At 62.7% G+C, this 15278-nt stretch overlaps 1 protein-coding gene across 1 annotated transcript in view; it reads left to right on the top strand.

Moving 5' to 3' along the window:
* ARHGAP33 (Rho GTPase activating protein 33) overlaps positions 1-15278 on the top strand; it is a 38583-nt gene that overhangs the window by 11290 nt on the left and 12015 nt on the right. The window contains 10 exon segments of the mRNA XM_074938644.1: positions 1079-1145; positions 2140-2208; positions 7399-7560; positions 8125-8227; positions 9115-9259; positions 9965-10047; positions 10549-10656; positions 10906-11051; positions 14721-14919; positions 15119-15216. Coding sequence (XP_074794745.1) covers positions 1079-1145; positions 2140-2208; positions 7399-7560; positions 8125-8227; positions 9115-9259; positions 9965-10047; positions 10549-10656; positions 10906-11051; positions 14721-14919; positions 15119-15216 — 1180 coding nt within the window.

Raw genomic sequence — 15278 nt, 5'->3', positions numbered from 1 at the left:
AGTCACAGCCCGAGGCTGGAGGTTCCTTCACTACTAAGGCACACCAAACCAGCCAAACAGAGAGGACTTTGGTTTCATCGCACTGGCTAACCAGAAGTCACACAAGCAATTCCCTCAGACACTCTAGTTTCTCAGTATCACCACCAGTGCCCCTCGTTGTGGGGATAAATGGTTATGAAAACCAATACCCCAGTAACCAAAAAAAGGTTCTCCCGATCCTAAAGGACCAAGCCCCAGACCCAGGTCAATATACAAGTCAGATCTTACCCACAAATCACGCTGTTGCCAATCCTTTAGAATCTAAAGGTTTATTCATAAAAAGAAAGAAATATAGATGAGAGTTAAAATTCGTTAAAGAAATCAATTACACACAGTAATGGCAAAGTTCTTGGTTCAGGCTTGTAGCAGTGATGGAATAAGCTGCAGGTTCAAATCAAGTCTCTGGAGAACATCCACAGCTGGGATGGGTCATTCAGTCCTTCGTTCAGAGCTTCAGTTTGTAGCACAGTTCCTCCAGAGATAAGAAACAGGATTGAAGACAAGATGGAGAAGATGCAGCTGCCTTTTCTAGTCCCTTACCATGCGGCCTGTGCTTCCTTTGTTTTAAACTCAAGCTGGCCAGCACACGGCTTGAAAGCCTCAGAGTTCTCTCCATAGGCAGGTCCCTGCTGCCTTGCTGAGTCCTAAGATGTATCCGCCTTCTCTCAATGGGTCAATTGTATAGCTGATGGTCCATAATGGGCCATCAAGCAGGCTAGGCAGTGCTGACGCCACACTGTCTGGGGTGTCACCCAGAAGCATAGCACAAGTTTGAAATACAGACAGTATAGAGCCAATACTTATAACTTTAAATTAAAAAATGATACACGCATATAGACAGCATAATCATAACCAGCAGATCATAACCTTATCATAGACACCTTGCTTGACCTCCTTTGTACAAGATTTGGTGCCACTATAGGACATTGGTTGCAACAATGATCTATACAGTCACAGTTCATGTCAATACATCACACCCCCATGTTCAGCTTTTGGGGGTGGGGCAGTGGACCCTGACTCCATCTGTCTGTCTCGCCAGGTTGGCTTCTTCCCCAGCGAGTGTGTTGAGCTCTTCCCGGACCGCCTGGCGCTAGGGCTCAAAGCAGGTGATGCCTGGGCCCCACAGCTGGGGTGCTGCTCCTCCACAAAAAGGTGGCCTTGGGGACTTGGGGGGGTAGGGGGCAGGGTGTTTAGAGGGAGACAGGGTGAGGGGTGCAGGTGTATGGGGGATATTGGGAAGCTGTGGTGGGGGCAGGGAGTTGGGAGGAGATGGTGTGTTGGGGTAAGGAGGGGGTAGGGTAAGGGGTGCTGGATTGTGAGGTACAGAGGAGGCGGGTAAGGGGTGCTGGGGTTTGGGGGCACGGAGGGGACGGGGGGTAGGGGGAGGGCAGGAGTGTGGGGGGACAGGGTGTAGAGGTTGGGCAAAGGGTACTGGGGTGTGGGCGCACGGAGGGGATGGGGTGTAGGGGTAGGGCAGGGAGTGTGGGGGAACGGGGTGTAGGGGTGGGGCAGGGGGTGCTGGGTTATGGGGTTATGGAGGGGACGGGGTTAGGGGGTGCTGGGGTGTCAGGGTACAGAGGGGATGGGTTGTGGGGTGTGGTAAGGGGGTGAAAGGGTGTCCGGGGGTTTGGGTTGTAGGGGTGTGGCAGAGGATGTGGGGGTATGGAGGGGACAGGGGTTAGGGGGCACTGGGGTGTCAGAGTACGGAGGGGATGGGGTGCAGGGGTGGGGTAAGGGGGTGTTGGGGTATGGAGGGGACAGGGTGTAGGTGTGTAGCCAGGGTTGTGGGTTATGGAGGGGATGGGATATAGCAGTGGGGCAGGGGGCACTGGGGTGTCAGGGTGCAGAGCGGATGGGATTCAGGGATTGGATAAAAGGGTGTTGGTATATGGGGGCATCCTTTTCCCCCTAGCTGGGGTCTCCCCAAGGACTCCAGGGTCTTTCCGGCACCCTGCAACACGTCTTGGGTTCTGGTGCTCAGCAGGGCCGGGCCATGTCTGCTCCATGGAGGGGCGACCCAGGGTGACCCTTATCTGGGGGGGGGGGGGCTCTGTCTCCACCATCCCAACCCCTTTTCTTCCCCTCTATTCTCCCCAACAGACACAGACGGGATGGGCACCAGCATCCCTGGGGTCCTCACGCCTCAGGGGCCCCTCTCCCCCACGTTGCGTAAGTACAGCTGATATAGGGGGCCTAAACAAGGGAGGCAGGGGGAAACACTACAATAACATTCTGCATCCCAGCGCTGGGCAAGCTGTCCCCATGCCGCATTGTATACAGCTGTTTCCACTTGCCCCGCCCCAGAGGTGGCTTTGTCCCAGCACAGAAAGAGCCGTCCCCATGTGGTGTTGTGTGGCTGTTCCTGTCCGCCCTACCCCAGAAATGGCTGCGTCCCAGCGCTGGGTGAGCTGTCCCCGTGTGGTGTTATGTGTAACTGTTCCTGTCTGCTGTGCCCGAGAGGTGGCTGTGTCCCAGTGCTAGGCGAAACGTCCCTGTGCGGGTTTCTGTGCGGCTGTTCCCGACTGCTCCGCCCCAGAGGTGGCTGTGTCCTAAGGCTGGGCAAGCTGTCCCCGTGTAGCGTTATGTGCGGGTTTTGCTGGCTACCCCACTCCAGAGGGGGCTGTATCCCAGCGCCAGGCAAACAGTCCCTGTGAGGTGTTATGTGCAGTTGTTTCCGGGAGCCCCACTCCAGAGGTGGCTGCGTCCCAGCACTGGGCAAGCCGTCCCCATGTGGTGTTATGTGCAGCTGTTTCTGGATGCCCCGCCCTATAGGCGCTGACTTCTACTGGTGCCGGTGGGTGCTCGACCCCCTTCTGCCCCCAGTCCCACCCCAATTCCACCCCAGCCCTGCCCCCTCCCACCCCCATTCCAACCCCTTCCCCAAATCCCCACCCCGGCTCCGCCTCTTCCCTGCCTCCTCCCCTGAGCGTGCCACGTTCCCCTCCTCCCCCCTCCCTCCCAGAGCTTGCTACAGCTGTTTGGTGGTGGCAAGCACTGGGAGATAGTTGAAGGAGCAGGGATGCGGTGCGTTCAGGGGAGGAGGCAGAGACAGAGGAGGAGGAGGTGAGGTGGGCTGGGTGCAGGGAGCTTGGCTGCCTCCCAGCACCAGCCGAGCTGTACCCGTGTGGTGGTATGTGCGGCTGTTCCTGGCTGCCTTGCTCCAGAGGAGGCTGTATCCCAGCAGTGGGCAAGCTGTCCCTGTGAGGTGTTACGTGCGGCTGTTCCCAGATGCCCCAACCCAGAGGTGGCTGCGTCCCAGTGCCAGGCAAGCTGTCCCCGCGTGGTGTTATTTGCTGCTGTCCTTGCTGCCCCGCCCCAGAGGTGGCCAGACGAGCTGTCCCCAAGTGGTGGCATGTGATGCTGTTCCTAGCTGCCCCGCCCCAGAGGTGTCTGCATACCGATGCCGGGCGAGCTGTTCCCATGTGGTGATTGTCACAGACTCCCAGGTCGTACCCACTCTTGGCCCTGTACGGTCCCTGGGGGGAACCCCGTTCAGTGAGACAGCCCTTCTCGGGGGTCCACTCTGTCTCGGGGGTTAAGCCCCTCCACATCCTGGAACCGCACCTCTGAGCCTTAGCACGCCTGTCTCTCTCCGTGGGCCCCCTCAGGGAGTCCATTCGCTCTGGACCCCCGGGACCTCCGTGCCCAGAGGGAGTAATGCCCCCGTTCTCTAGATCGGAGCGACTCTCAGCCAGTGTAACACAGGAGGGTTTATTGAGCGTCTGAACCCAGCAGAGGAAACTCTCAGGGCCCTCAGGCCTGGCCTCCCCCAGCACAGCACATCTAAGCCTCCCCTGCATCCAGGGGGGCTCTGCCTGGCTCTCCACTGCCAGCCCAGAGAACCCCTCCTTCCAGCTGGGCATCCGATATCACCTGCCCCCAAGCCCCGCCTCTGTCCTTTGTCTTTTGTCCAGGTAAATAGGGTCACCTGGGGCGCCTCTCCTCTCAGCCCTGCTTTGTACCCCTCTGGCTGGTCAGCTGACCAGGGTCCACTTTGCACAGCCCACCAGCTGTGGCATCTGAGCTGGGCATCCCGGTCACCAGGTCACCAGTATCTGGGGTACCCATTCTCCCGGCCATTGGCCGAGGTCCCAAGTTCTGTCGCTGATCCTCTGTAACAACAAACTCCCTCTCCCACCACCTCGTTAAACCAGTAATGCCCAGGGAAACTGAGTCCCACCCCCGTGCATGCAAACCATTGAAAAAACCACAAAAATCCCCCACTTAGTCACATCTCTCCCCCCTTCGAGTCTGAACTGAGTGGGGTCACTTAGCCAGTGACCTGGGGAAGTTCAGGGCCCCCGCCCCATGATAAAGCATGGGCTATAACATAGGCACTCCCCCACACATGGACTACCTCCATGTCATAACCCTGGAGGAGAAGGCCCCATCTCAGCAGCTTGGCATTAGCCCCTTTCATTAGGTGCAGCCACATCAGGGGTGAATGGTCAGTGTACACAGTAAAGTGCCACCCAAATTGATACGGCTTCAGCTTTTTAAGGGCCCACACCATGGCCAGGCGTTCCTTCTCTATGGCCGCATAGTGCTGCTCCCGGGGCAGCAGCTTCTTGCTCTGGTACACAATGGGGTGTCTCTCCCCCTTAGTATGAGTTTGCATCAGCACCGCACCCAGCCCGGTGTCTGAGGCATTGGTGAACACCAGGAAGAGTTTGTTAAAATCTGGGTTTACCAGCACCGGGCTTTGGATAAGTGCCCCCTTCAGCGCACAGAGAGCCCTCTGGCACTGCTTGGTCCAGACCATCTTATCCAGCTTCCCCTTCCTACAAAGCTCCGTGAGGGGAGCTGCCAGGGAGCTAAAGTGGGGCACAAACCTCCAGTAGTACCCCACCATCCCAATGAAAGCCTGGACCTGCTTCTTAGTCTGGGGAGCAGACCAATCTTTCATTGCGTCCACTTTGGCCGGCTCCAGCTTCAGGTGGCTGCTCCCCACCTTGTGGCCCAGGTATGACACCTCTGCCATCCCCACCTTGCACTTTCCAGCTTTTATGGTCAGCCCTGCATCCTGGAGGCGACCCAGCACCCTCTTCACTTGGGACACATGGTCCTGCCAGGTCTGGCTAAAGACACAGATATCGTCAATATACTCTAGAGCAGTGCTACTCAAAGTGGTGGTCCGCGGACCAGTGCCAGTCCGCGAGCCATCGGCTGCTGGTCTGCGCGCACGTTGGGGGAAAAAATTGCTGGTCCCCCACATCAGAGAGCTTGAGAAGCACTGGGCTAGAGCAAAGTCCTCCATCCCCCTTAGTAACTGATCCACCAGGCGCTGGAAGGTGGCAGGTGCCCCCTTGAGGCCAAAAGGCAGGACCAGGAACTCGAAGAGCCCGGGGGTGGGGTGGGGGGGGAGGTAAAGGCAGACTTTGCCCTGGCCTCTGGGTCCAAAGGCACCTGCCAGTAGCCTTTGGTGAGATCCATAGTAGTGAGGTACCGGGCACCCCACAACTTGTCAAGGATCTCATCGGTCCTAGGCATGGGGTAGGCATTGGACATGGTGATAGCATTGAGCTTCCGATAGTCCAAACAAAACCAGATTGATCCGTCCTTCTTGGGGACCAGCACTATGGGAGAGGCCCAGGGGCTGGAGGACGGCTGGATCACCCCTAAATCCAGCATGTCTCCGACCTGTCTCTCCAAGTCCTGGGCTGCTTTCTCAGAGATCCTGAATGGGGAACACCTGATGGGGGGGTTGGCTCCCGTCTCCATCTAGTGAACAGCCAGGTTAGTGAGCCCAGGCCGGTTGGAGTTTGGGGCCACACAGGGGACGGGGTATGAATGCAGCACCCGGTGGACAGTTTCTCTACACAGTTCACCTCATTTACCTGTCTGATGACCAGGCAGCTTGCAGATCGTTCTTCCTCATGGGGATGAGAAGCATCACCTGGTCCCCGGTACCATAGGAGCGGGCATGTGCTGAGTGGTCGTACCAGACCTTCTGCTTCCTCTGTGCCCTGGCTAGGTTTCCCCTGGCCAAGCCCATAAGCTCCACGAGCCTTTCCCAGAAGGTCAGTACATACTCCACCACTGATTCTCCATCGGGGGAGGCCTTCCCCTCCCACTCGTCCCTCATCAAGTCCGGGCTCCCCTCACTCTCCTCCCATACAGCAACTCGAATGGGGAAAACCCCGTGGCTTCCTGGGGCATTTCCCTGTGTGCAAACAGCAGGTGGGGTAAATACTTGTCCCAGTCCTGCGAGTGCTGGTCCATAAAGGTTTTCAGCATCATCTTTAGGGTCCCATTGAACCTCTCCACCAGCCCATTGGACTGAGGGTTATACGCCGAGGCCCAGAAGTGCCGGACCCCACACTGCTCCCACAAGCACTGGAGCAGGGTTGACATGAAGTTGGACCCCTGGTCTGTAAGGACCCACTTGGGGAACTCCACTCTGCTGAAAATGGTCAGCAGTGTGTCTGCCACGATGTTTGCCTAGATAGAGGACAAGGCCACTGCCTCGGGGTAGCACGTAGCAATATGTCCCCATGCAGCATTATATGCCGCTGTTCCCACCTGCCCTGCCCCAGACATGGCTGTATCTCAGTACCGAGCGAGCTGTCCCCATATGGTATTATGTGTGGCTCTTCGTGACTGCCCCGCCCCAGAGGTGGCTGCGTCCCCATGCAGGTTTATGTGCGGCTGTTCCCAGCTGCCCTGCCCCAGAGGTGGCTGCATCTCAGGGCCAAGCGAACCATCCTCGTGTTGTGGTTATGTGTGGCTGTTCCCCTCTGCCCCGCCTCAGGGGTGGCTGCGTCCCATTACTGGGTGAGCTGTCTCTGTGTGGTGTTATGTGCGGCTGTTCCTGGCTGCCCTGCCCCAGAGGTGGCTGCATCCCAGGGCCGGACGAGCTGTCCCTGTGTAGTATTATATGCGGCTGTTCCAGGGTGCCCTGCCCCAGAGGTGGCTGCGTCCCAGGAGCAGGAGATCTGTTCCTGTGTAGGGCTATGTGCCACTGTTCCCAGCTGCCCCACCCCAGAAGTGGCTATGTCCAAGCACCGAGCGAGCCGTCCCCATGTGGTGTTATGTGTGGCTGTTACTGTCCGCCCTACCCCAGATGTGGCTGCGTCCCAGGGCCAGGTGAACCATACTCGTGAGGTGTTATGTGCAGCTGTTCCTGGCTGCCCCGTCACAGAGGTGGCTGCATCCCAGTGCTGGACGAGCTGTCCCCATGCAGTGTTATGTGCCACTGTTTCTGGCTGCCCTGCCCAAGAGGTGGCTGCGTCCTAGCGTGGGGTGAACTATCCCTGTTCGGTGTAGTGTGGCTCTTCCTGGCTGCCCCGCCCCAGAGGTGGCGGTGTCCCAGTGCCGGGCGAGCTGTCCCCATGCAGTGTTATGTGCGGCTGTTCCCAGTTCGTGACACAGTGTGTAAGAAGCACGGGAAGCTCCTCGGTTTCCTTCGCACCTTCATAAAGTCGCGGCCCAGCAAGCAGCGACTGAAGCAGCGTGGGATCCTGCGTGAGCGTGTCTTCGGCTGCGACCTGGGGGAGCACCTCCTGAACTCGGGGCACGACGGTGAGACCCCTGGCACACAGGGCGTTATCTCCATCCCCCTGCCGCGCTGCTTCTCCTGGCCTTGTGCTGTGAGGGATTGCCTCCCATCCCCCCAGCCGGATCTCGGCTCCCTGCCCGGCGTTATGGGGCACTTCCTCCAATCCCCCTGGCTGTACCCCGTCTCCCAGCCTGTTGCTATGGGGTGCTGCCTCCCATCCCCCTGCCCACACCCCTCCCACAGCCTGGCGCTATGGGGCACTGCCTCCCATTCCCCCTGACCACACCCCATCCTCCATCCGTGCCCCATCTCCTGGCATGGCACTATGGGGTGCTGCTTCCCATCCCCCCAGCTGCACCCCGTATCCTGGCTGCACCCTGTCTCTAAGCCTGGCACTACAGGGCACTGCCTCCCATCCCCCCCGGGTGCGCCCTGGCCACGACCCATCTCCCGGCCTGGCGCTACAGGGTGCCGCATCGCATCCCCCAGCTATGCTGCCCCCCCGCCGCCCCCTCCCAGCCTGGCGCTGGAGGTCTTGGTGCCGCTGTCCGTTCCCATGACATCTGCTTACCTCGTGCCTCCTGCAGTTCCCCAGGTCCTGCGCTGCTGCTCGGAGTTCATCGAGAAGCATGGCCTGGTGGACGGGATCTATCGCCTCTCGGGCGTCGCCTCCAACATCCAGAAGCTGCGGTGGGGCCCGGGGAGCTGGGGGTGCCTAGTGGGGGTGGGCACAGGACGGGGGCACAGGGGAGTGGCAGGCAGTGGGGGGATTTGGGCACAGGACAGGCGCAGGGCACAGCGATAGGCAGGGAAGGGTTGGGGAGTTCAGGACACTGTTTGGGGTGGTACCAGACTGGCCCCCAGGGTTAGGGGGTAAGGTGAAGGGGCAGGGCAAGGGAAGAAGGGTGCAGGGAGAAGAGTTAGGGGGCTGGGCCCAGGCGGAGCTGGCTTAGGAGGCAGGGCGGCAGGGTCTGGGGGCAGACTGTAGGGCACAGGGGAGCAGAGTGTAGGGTGTAGGGGGCAGGGCATGGGAGAGCAGGGTTAGAGGGCAGCGTTGGGGGGCAGAGTGTAAGGAGCAGGATTGGGTGGCTGGGTTAGGAGGCAGGGAGGCAGGGTTTGGGGTCAGACTGTAGGGCACGGGGGCAGGGTGTAGGGGGCAGGGCATGGGAGAGCAGGGTTAGAGGGCAGGGTTGGGGGGCAGAGTGTAAGGAGCAGGATTGGGTGGCTGGGTTAGGAGGCAGGGTTTGGGGTCAGACTGTAGGGCACGGGGGCAGGGTGTAGGGGGCAGGGCATGGGAGAGCAGGGTTAGAGGGCAGGGTTGGGGGGCAGAGTGTAAGGAGCAGGATTGGGTGGCTGGGTTAGGAGGCAGGGCGGCAGGGTTTGGGGGCAGACTGTAGGGCACAGGGTGTAGCGGGCAGGGCACAGGAGGGCAGGGTTGGGGGGAGGGATTGGGGGCAGGGTGTAGGGGGCAGGGCATGGGAGAGCAGGGTTGGGGGGCAGGGTTGGGTGGCTGGGTTAGGGGGCAGGGGTTGGGGGCAGACGCTGGCCCGCCCATACCCGCTCTCCCCTTCCACCAGGCACGAGTTCGACAGCGAGCGGGTGCCAGAGCTGGGCCGGGCGACCTACCTGCAGGACATCCACTGCGTGAGCTCCCTGTGCAAGCTGTACTTCCGCGAGCTGCCCAACCCGCTGCTCACCTACCAGCTCTACCACAAGTTCGCGGTGAGCCCGGGATGCCTCCCGCCTGCCCCCCAACTCCCCTACCCCTGCATTCCCTGCCCCCCAACCTCCCACCCCCGCATCCCCCTGCGCTAACGCCTGACCCCCAACCCGCTGCTCACCTACCAGCTCTACCACAAGTTCGCGGTGAGCCCGGGATGCCTCCCGCCTGCCCCCCAACTCCCCTACCCCTGCATTCCCTGCCCCCCAACCTCCCACCCCCGCATCCCCCTGCGCTAACGCCTGACCCCCAACCCGCTGCTCACCTACCAGCTCTACCACAAGTTCGCGGTGAGCCCGGGATGCCTCCCGCCTGCCCCCCAACTCCCCTACCCCTGCATTCCCTGCCCCCCAACCTCCCACCCCCGCATCCCCCTGCGCTAACGCCTGACCCCCAACCCGCTGCTCACCTACCAGCTCTACCACAAGTTCGCGGTGAGCCCGGGATGCCTCCCGCCTGCCCCCCAACTCCCCTACCCCTGCATTCCCTGCCCCCCAACCTCCCACCCCCGCATCCCCCTGCGCTAACGCCTGACCCCCAACCCGCTGCTCACCTACCAGCTCTACCACAAGTTCGCGGTGAGCCCGGGATGCCTCCCGCCTGCCCCCCAACTCCCCTACCCCTGCATTCCCTGCCCCCCAACCTCCCACCCCTGTGTTAACACCTGAGCCCCACCCCCCCCAGATAACAGCCCATTTGCCCTGCAGGAGGCCATGGCGGTGCCCAGCGAGGAGGAGCGCCTGGTGCGGGTGCATGACGTCATCCAGCAGCTGCCCCCGCCCCACTACAGGTACCCGCCCCACAGGGCCGTGGAGGGGGTCGGTGCCCCACAGACCCGTGGGTGACAGCGGGGGGGTCGGGGTAGTGCGTGATGGCTGGGTGGAGATGTCGGGGCCCTGCAGACCCGTGGGTGACAGCTGGGGGGGTTGCGGTGGTGGGTGTTGGCTGGGGGGGGTGTCAGGGCCCCATGGGGTCTTGGGTGACAGCTGGGGGCTCGGGGCCATGGGTGACGGCTGTGGGGGGGAGGTCAGGGCTCCGCAGCACTGTGGGTGACAGCTGGAGGTGGGTGGGTGATGACGGTAGGGTCGGGGCCCCATGGGGCCGTGGGTGACGACTGGGGCAGGGCTTTGTGCCCAGCAGGGCTGTGGGTGACGGCTGGGTGGTGGTTGAGGGCTGGGAGACCCCAAGAGGTGTGGATAACAGTTGGAGGGGGTCAGGGCCCTGTGGGATTGTGGGTAATTGGAGGGCAGGCTGGGGTCGGGTCCCCCTCACCAGCTGCCGCCCCCCTCAGGACCCTGGAGTTCCTGCTGCGGCACCTGGCGCGGGTAGCCACGCACAGCCCAGACACCAGCATGCACGTCAAGAACCTGGCCATCGTGTGGGCCCCCAACCTGCTCCGGTAAGTGCCCCCTGGCCTCCCTCCGGCCCCCCTTCCAGTCCCCCGCACCAGCTACCATCCCCCCAACCTGCTCCGGTAATTGCCCCTCTGACCCCCCTCTAGCTCCCTTCTGGCTCCCCTGCCCATACCCCACCTACAATCCCTCCAACCTGCTCCACTGAGTGCTTCCCACCAGCCGCCCCCCCCCCCCCCCCCGGCGCTGGCTCCAATCCCCCAGCCTGCTCCACTGAGCGCCCCTCTGCCTCCCAGGTCGCTGGAGCTGGAGGCCGTGGGGCTGAGCGGGGCGGAGGCCTTCCACGAGGTGCGGGTCCAGTCCGTAGTGGTCGAGTTCCTGCTCAGCCACGTCCAGGTGCTGTTCAGCGACAAGTTCACCTCCATCGGCAAGGACAGCGCAGGTGGGGCATGCGGGGGGGCCTTGGGGGATGGTGCGGGGAGGGCACGGGCGGCCGTGTGAGTCAGTGCAGGGGGCAGCATGGAGGGACAGTGTGGGGTGGACAATGTGGAGAGGGCAGCCGGGGGGAGCAGCGTGGGGGAGGGGACAGCACAGCACAGGCTGGGGGGCAGCATGGGGTGGCTCTGGGCATGCAGGGTGTAGCAAGGTGCTCGGTGGGGGGCATACAGAGACTGGCTGGCTGCTGAGCTGGGGGGGTGGGGGCAGGCTCTGCCCTAGAGGAGGCTGGGATCTTTGCTGCCTTGTTTGTGATGCTGCACTGCTGGGCACCGCCCACTGGGACCTGTCCCTTGGCCCCCAGCAGCGGGGTTGGGGTGGGGCTGGGTGGGGGCTGCTGCTCTGAGGGTGGGGACCTGCCCCCAGTGGCATTGGGTGGGATGCCTGGGTGGGGGAGGGCCACCAGCAGGATTTGGGGGGTGGTCTCCTTCCCTCACCATGCCCCAGACCCTGCTCTGCGCCTCGTGCCATCTTGCTGTCTTGTGTCCTTGGGGGTCTCACAGGGAGGGGCTCGGGGGGATGGGGGCAGCAAAGGATGGATGAGACACCTGAGGGATTGTGAGAGGTAGGGGTAGGGGGAGCTGGGGAAGGTTGGCAACAGTGGGGTTTGGAGGGGTGGAGGGGCATTGGGGAGGCTGGGGACAGTGGGGTTTGGGGTGATGGGGGCAGTGGGGTTTGAGCTCCCTGCAGTGAGTCCACCTGGAAGGGACACCTGGGGATCCTCACCTCCTTCAAAGGGCCCTGCACCCCCACTCCGCAGTCACAGGGACTCAGCCAGAGTGTGACACAGGAGGGTTATTAGTTGTGGGGAACACAGCGTAGGACAGAGCTTGTTAGCACAGAAATCAGGAACTTTCAACAGAGTCCATCTGGGGGGGTGAGGGGGAGGCCCAGAGCCCTGGGCTCCACCCTGCCCCCAGTCCCAAACCAGGAGACTGACCCTTTCAGCTGCCCACTGCCCCTCCTCCTTCCTTTGTCTCTTTCCTGGGCCAGCAGGTCCCCTGGTCTGCACCAGCACCTCCAGCTGGTTCTTGCAGAGGAGGGGGCCTGGCCATCAGTTGCCAGAATACACCGTGTCGTTCTCTGCAGCCCACCAGCAGTCACACCTGCCCTGTAGGGGTCTCTGCAACAATCACATATCCCACCACCTAGATACTCCCCTTATCCCACCACCGAGATACTCGAGTAACACAGGGGAAACTGAGGCACACCACAATTTTCAGAGAGAACATTAAGAACATTCCCACTTCATCACACTGGGAAAGGCTGGGGGCAGTGGGGTTTGGAGGGGTGGGAGGCAATGGGCCACTGGGAGAAGTCTGGAGGCAGTGGGGAATGGGGAGCTAGTAAGGCAGCCAGTGCCGTGCCCCCCCCCGCCCCCCATGCTTTGCTTCCTGTGTAGCAAGCTGGTCTGTTCTCAGCAGCTAGCTCCCCGTCCCTGGCCTGGGGGCTGGCCCCCCCTCCCCTGCTGTGTGTCAGGGTCCCAGGCCCAGGGAGAGGGGGCCCTGCTCTGGGAATGGGGGTGCCCCTGGGCTCTGGCATGCTGCCCCCCCCCAGGCCACCCTCTAACCCTGTTCTCTCTCCAGCCCCCCAGCCGGTGTCCCGGAAGCTGGCCTGGCCCCCCAAGACCGGCCGGCTGCTCACCCTGCCTGAAGCCCTGAGCAAGGCCCAGAGGGAGCCGGAGACGCAGCAAGACGGGGTGGAGGGTGTCCTGGAGGCGCAGGGGGACTGAGGGGGTGGGGAGGTCATCCCCCCGCCCCAGATCAGATTCATGGACCCATGCACCCCGGTGTCCCACTCCCTCCCTGCTACCCACGGGCCCCTCTACCCCAATATCCCACCCCCTCCCTGCCACCCGTGGGCCACCTACCCTGGTATCCCACCCCCTCCCTGCCACCCACGGGCCCCTCTACCCCGATATCCCGCCCCCTCCCTGCTGCCTGTGGGCCATCTACCCCGGTATCCCACCCCCTCCCTGCCACCCACGGGCCCCTCTACCCCAGTATCCCGCCCCCTCCCTGTCACCCATGGGCCGTTCTACCCTGGCATCCCACCCCCTCCCTGATGCCCACATGTCCCTCTACTTGGGCTGTGTGGCTCCATGACCCCCTGAAATCCTGGTGCAGTCAGCTGCATCCCCAGATAAGCATCGATCCCAGACACTATGGTGGGGAGGTGCCCAGTGGCGGGGGGTCCCAGTGGCCCAGGTCGCTGATTGTGGGGCAGGAGCAGGGCGGCACGGCTCTCCCTGCATGGGGCCCTGTGGGCTCTGAGAGCTTGGGCGGGGCAGGGCAGGACGGGGCATTGCCCATCCGGGGAGGGAGGCTCAGGTCCTGGGTTTAACTGGCTCCTGTTGAGCACAAGAGAACATTAAATGCCCAGCTGGCAATGCCCCACATTGGTGATTCATGGTGTCTGGCGCCCAGCGGCTCGCCTTGGGGAAACAGCTTGCTGGGGGGGGCTGACATTGACGGGGCCTGATGAGGGGGGACACTGAGCCCAGCAGGGGTGGGGGTGGGGGGTTGCTGAAGTGGGGGGCTGCCAAGGCAGACTGGGGAGGCAGGTGCTGGGAGCATTGAAACAGGCTGGGGAGGGGGGTGCTGAGATGAGTGGGTGCCAAGGCATGCTCGGGGGCAGCGAGGTAGGCTAGGGAAGGGGGATGCTGAAGTGGAGGGGTGCCCAGACAGGCTGGGGAGGGGGGTGCTGAGGCAGGTGGGGGGCCTGAGGTGGGGGGTGCCAAGGCATGCTGGAGGGGTGCTGGGTGGCACCACAGAAGGCTAGGGGGTGCCACGGCAGGCTGGGAAAGGGGGTGCTGTGGTGGGGAAGTGCCAAGACAGGCTGGGGAGGGGTGTGCTGGGAGGTGCCCAGACAGGCTAGCCCTGTGGTGGGAGGTGGGGTGGACAATCCTGCAACCAAATGCAGTGGGGTGTGGAATTGGGGGGCCCATAGAGTGGCTGGGCACGAGGCCGACGTGAGCTGCAGTGAGGGGGGCAACCCGCCCAACACACATCCCAGGGAAGCTGCCTTCTGCCCCTGACCAGCTGGGACCTGCGGAGCCCAGCGCCCGGCCATGGTAAGGGGGATGGGCCCTGCACTGGCACCTGGCTGCCTGCCCCTCACCCAGGTAACAGCTCCCAGTGCCCAGCTACGCTGCTGCTTCTCTGCGGGGTTGAGCCTCTCCCTCTCCCCATGGGCTCACAGTGCCCTCACTGGTGTGAGAAGTGGGATCCCTGCGGCCTGCCAGGGTGTTAAATCCTGTCCTGCTGCTAGCACTAGGGGGCACCATAGTACTTAGGGCTGAGTAGGGGGTGCTGTGTTGCAGGGAGGGGAGCAGGGGGCGCTGTGCTGTGGGGAGCGGGGTGGGGGGCTCAGCAGGAGGTGCTGCGCTGTAGGGGGTTCTGTGCTGCGGGGGTGGGGGGCTCAGCAGGGAGTGCTGTGCTGCAGGAAACAGGGTTAGGGGTTAGGCGGAGGGCACCATGCTGTGGGGAGTGGGGTGGGGGAGCTGCAGAGAGGGGCTCGGGGGCTCAATAGGGGGCACTGTGCTGCAGGGAGGGACTGAGGTTCCTGTGGGGCAGGCCCAGCTGACCCCCCTTCTGTCTGTCTCCCTGTCCCCCAGGTCGCTCCTGCCTCCCGCGCCCCAAGTCCCTGCTGGGCAGCTGCCCCTCGACCCGCCTGCTCTCGCTGGAGGAGGCTCAGGCCCGGACGCAGGCCCAGGCCCAGCACGCAGCCCCTGGCCAGGCCAAGAGCCCTGACGCCAAGCCTGGACGGGGTCCCCTGGGGAGGCTACCCCTCATGCTGGACTCGCCCCATGTCAGGTAATGGGGCCTTTCCCGCACTGGGGTTGCTGGCTCTGGGGTAGGGGCTGGTGAGCTGAGGGGGGCAGAGGATGGGGCATGGGGGCCTTTCCTCCCAGGGGGTACCGGCCCCGATCTGGCCCCAGGAGGTGGTGGGCTCAGGGGTGTGTGGGATGAGGCTGGCAGGGCCATGGGTCGGGTTGACACTGTCTCTCCACAGACGCCAGACGCGGGGCGGAAGCTGGAAAACCTTCTTGGCCTTGGGCAGGGCACCCGCCATCAGCCACAAGAGAGTGCAGCGCCCGGGCGGGCAGATGGGTGAGTGAGCCCTGCCCCACGCAGCCCCCCTGACTCCTGCCCCACGCAGCCCTATGCAGCCC

The sequence above is a fragment of the Natator depressus genome, chromosome 24, assembly GCF_965152275.1.
Source record: "Natator depressus isolate rNatDep1 chromosome 24, rNatDep2.hap1, whole genome shotgun sequence".
Lineage (NCBI taxonomy): Eukaryota > Metazoa > Chordata > Testudines > Cheloniidae > Natator > Natator depressus.
The sequence above is the reverse complement of the archived record's forward strand: the minus strand, read 5'-3'. Positions and strand labels throughout refer to the sequence as shown.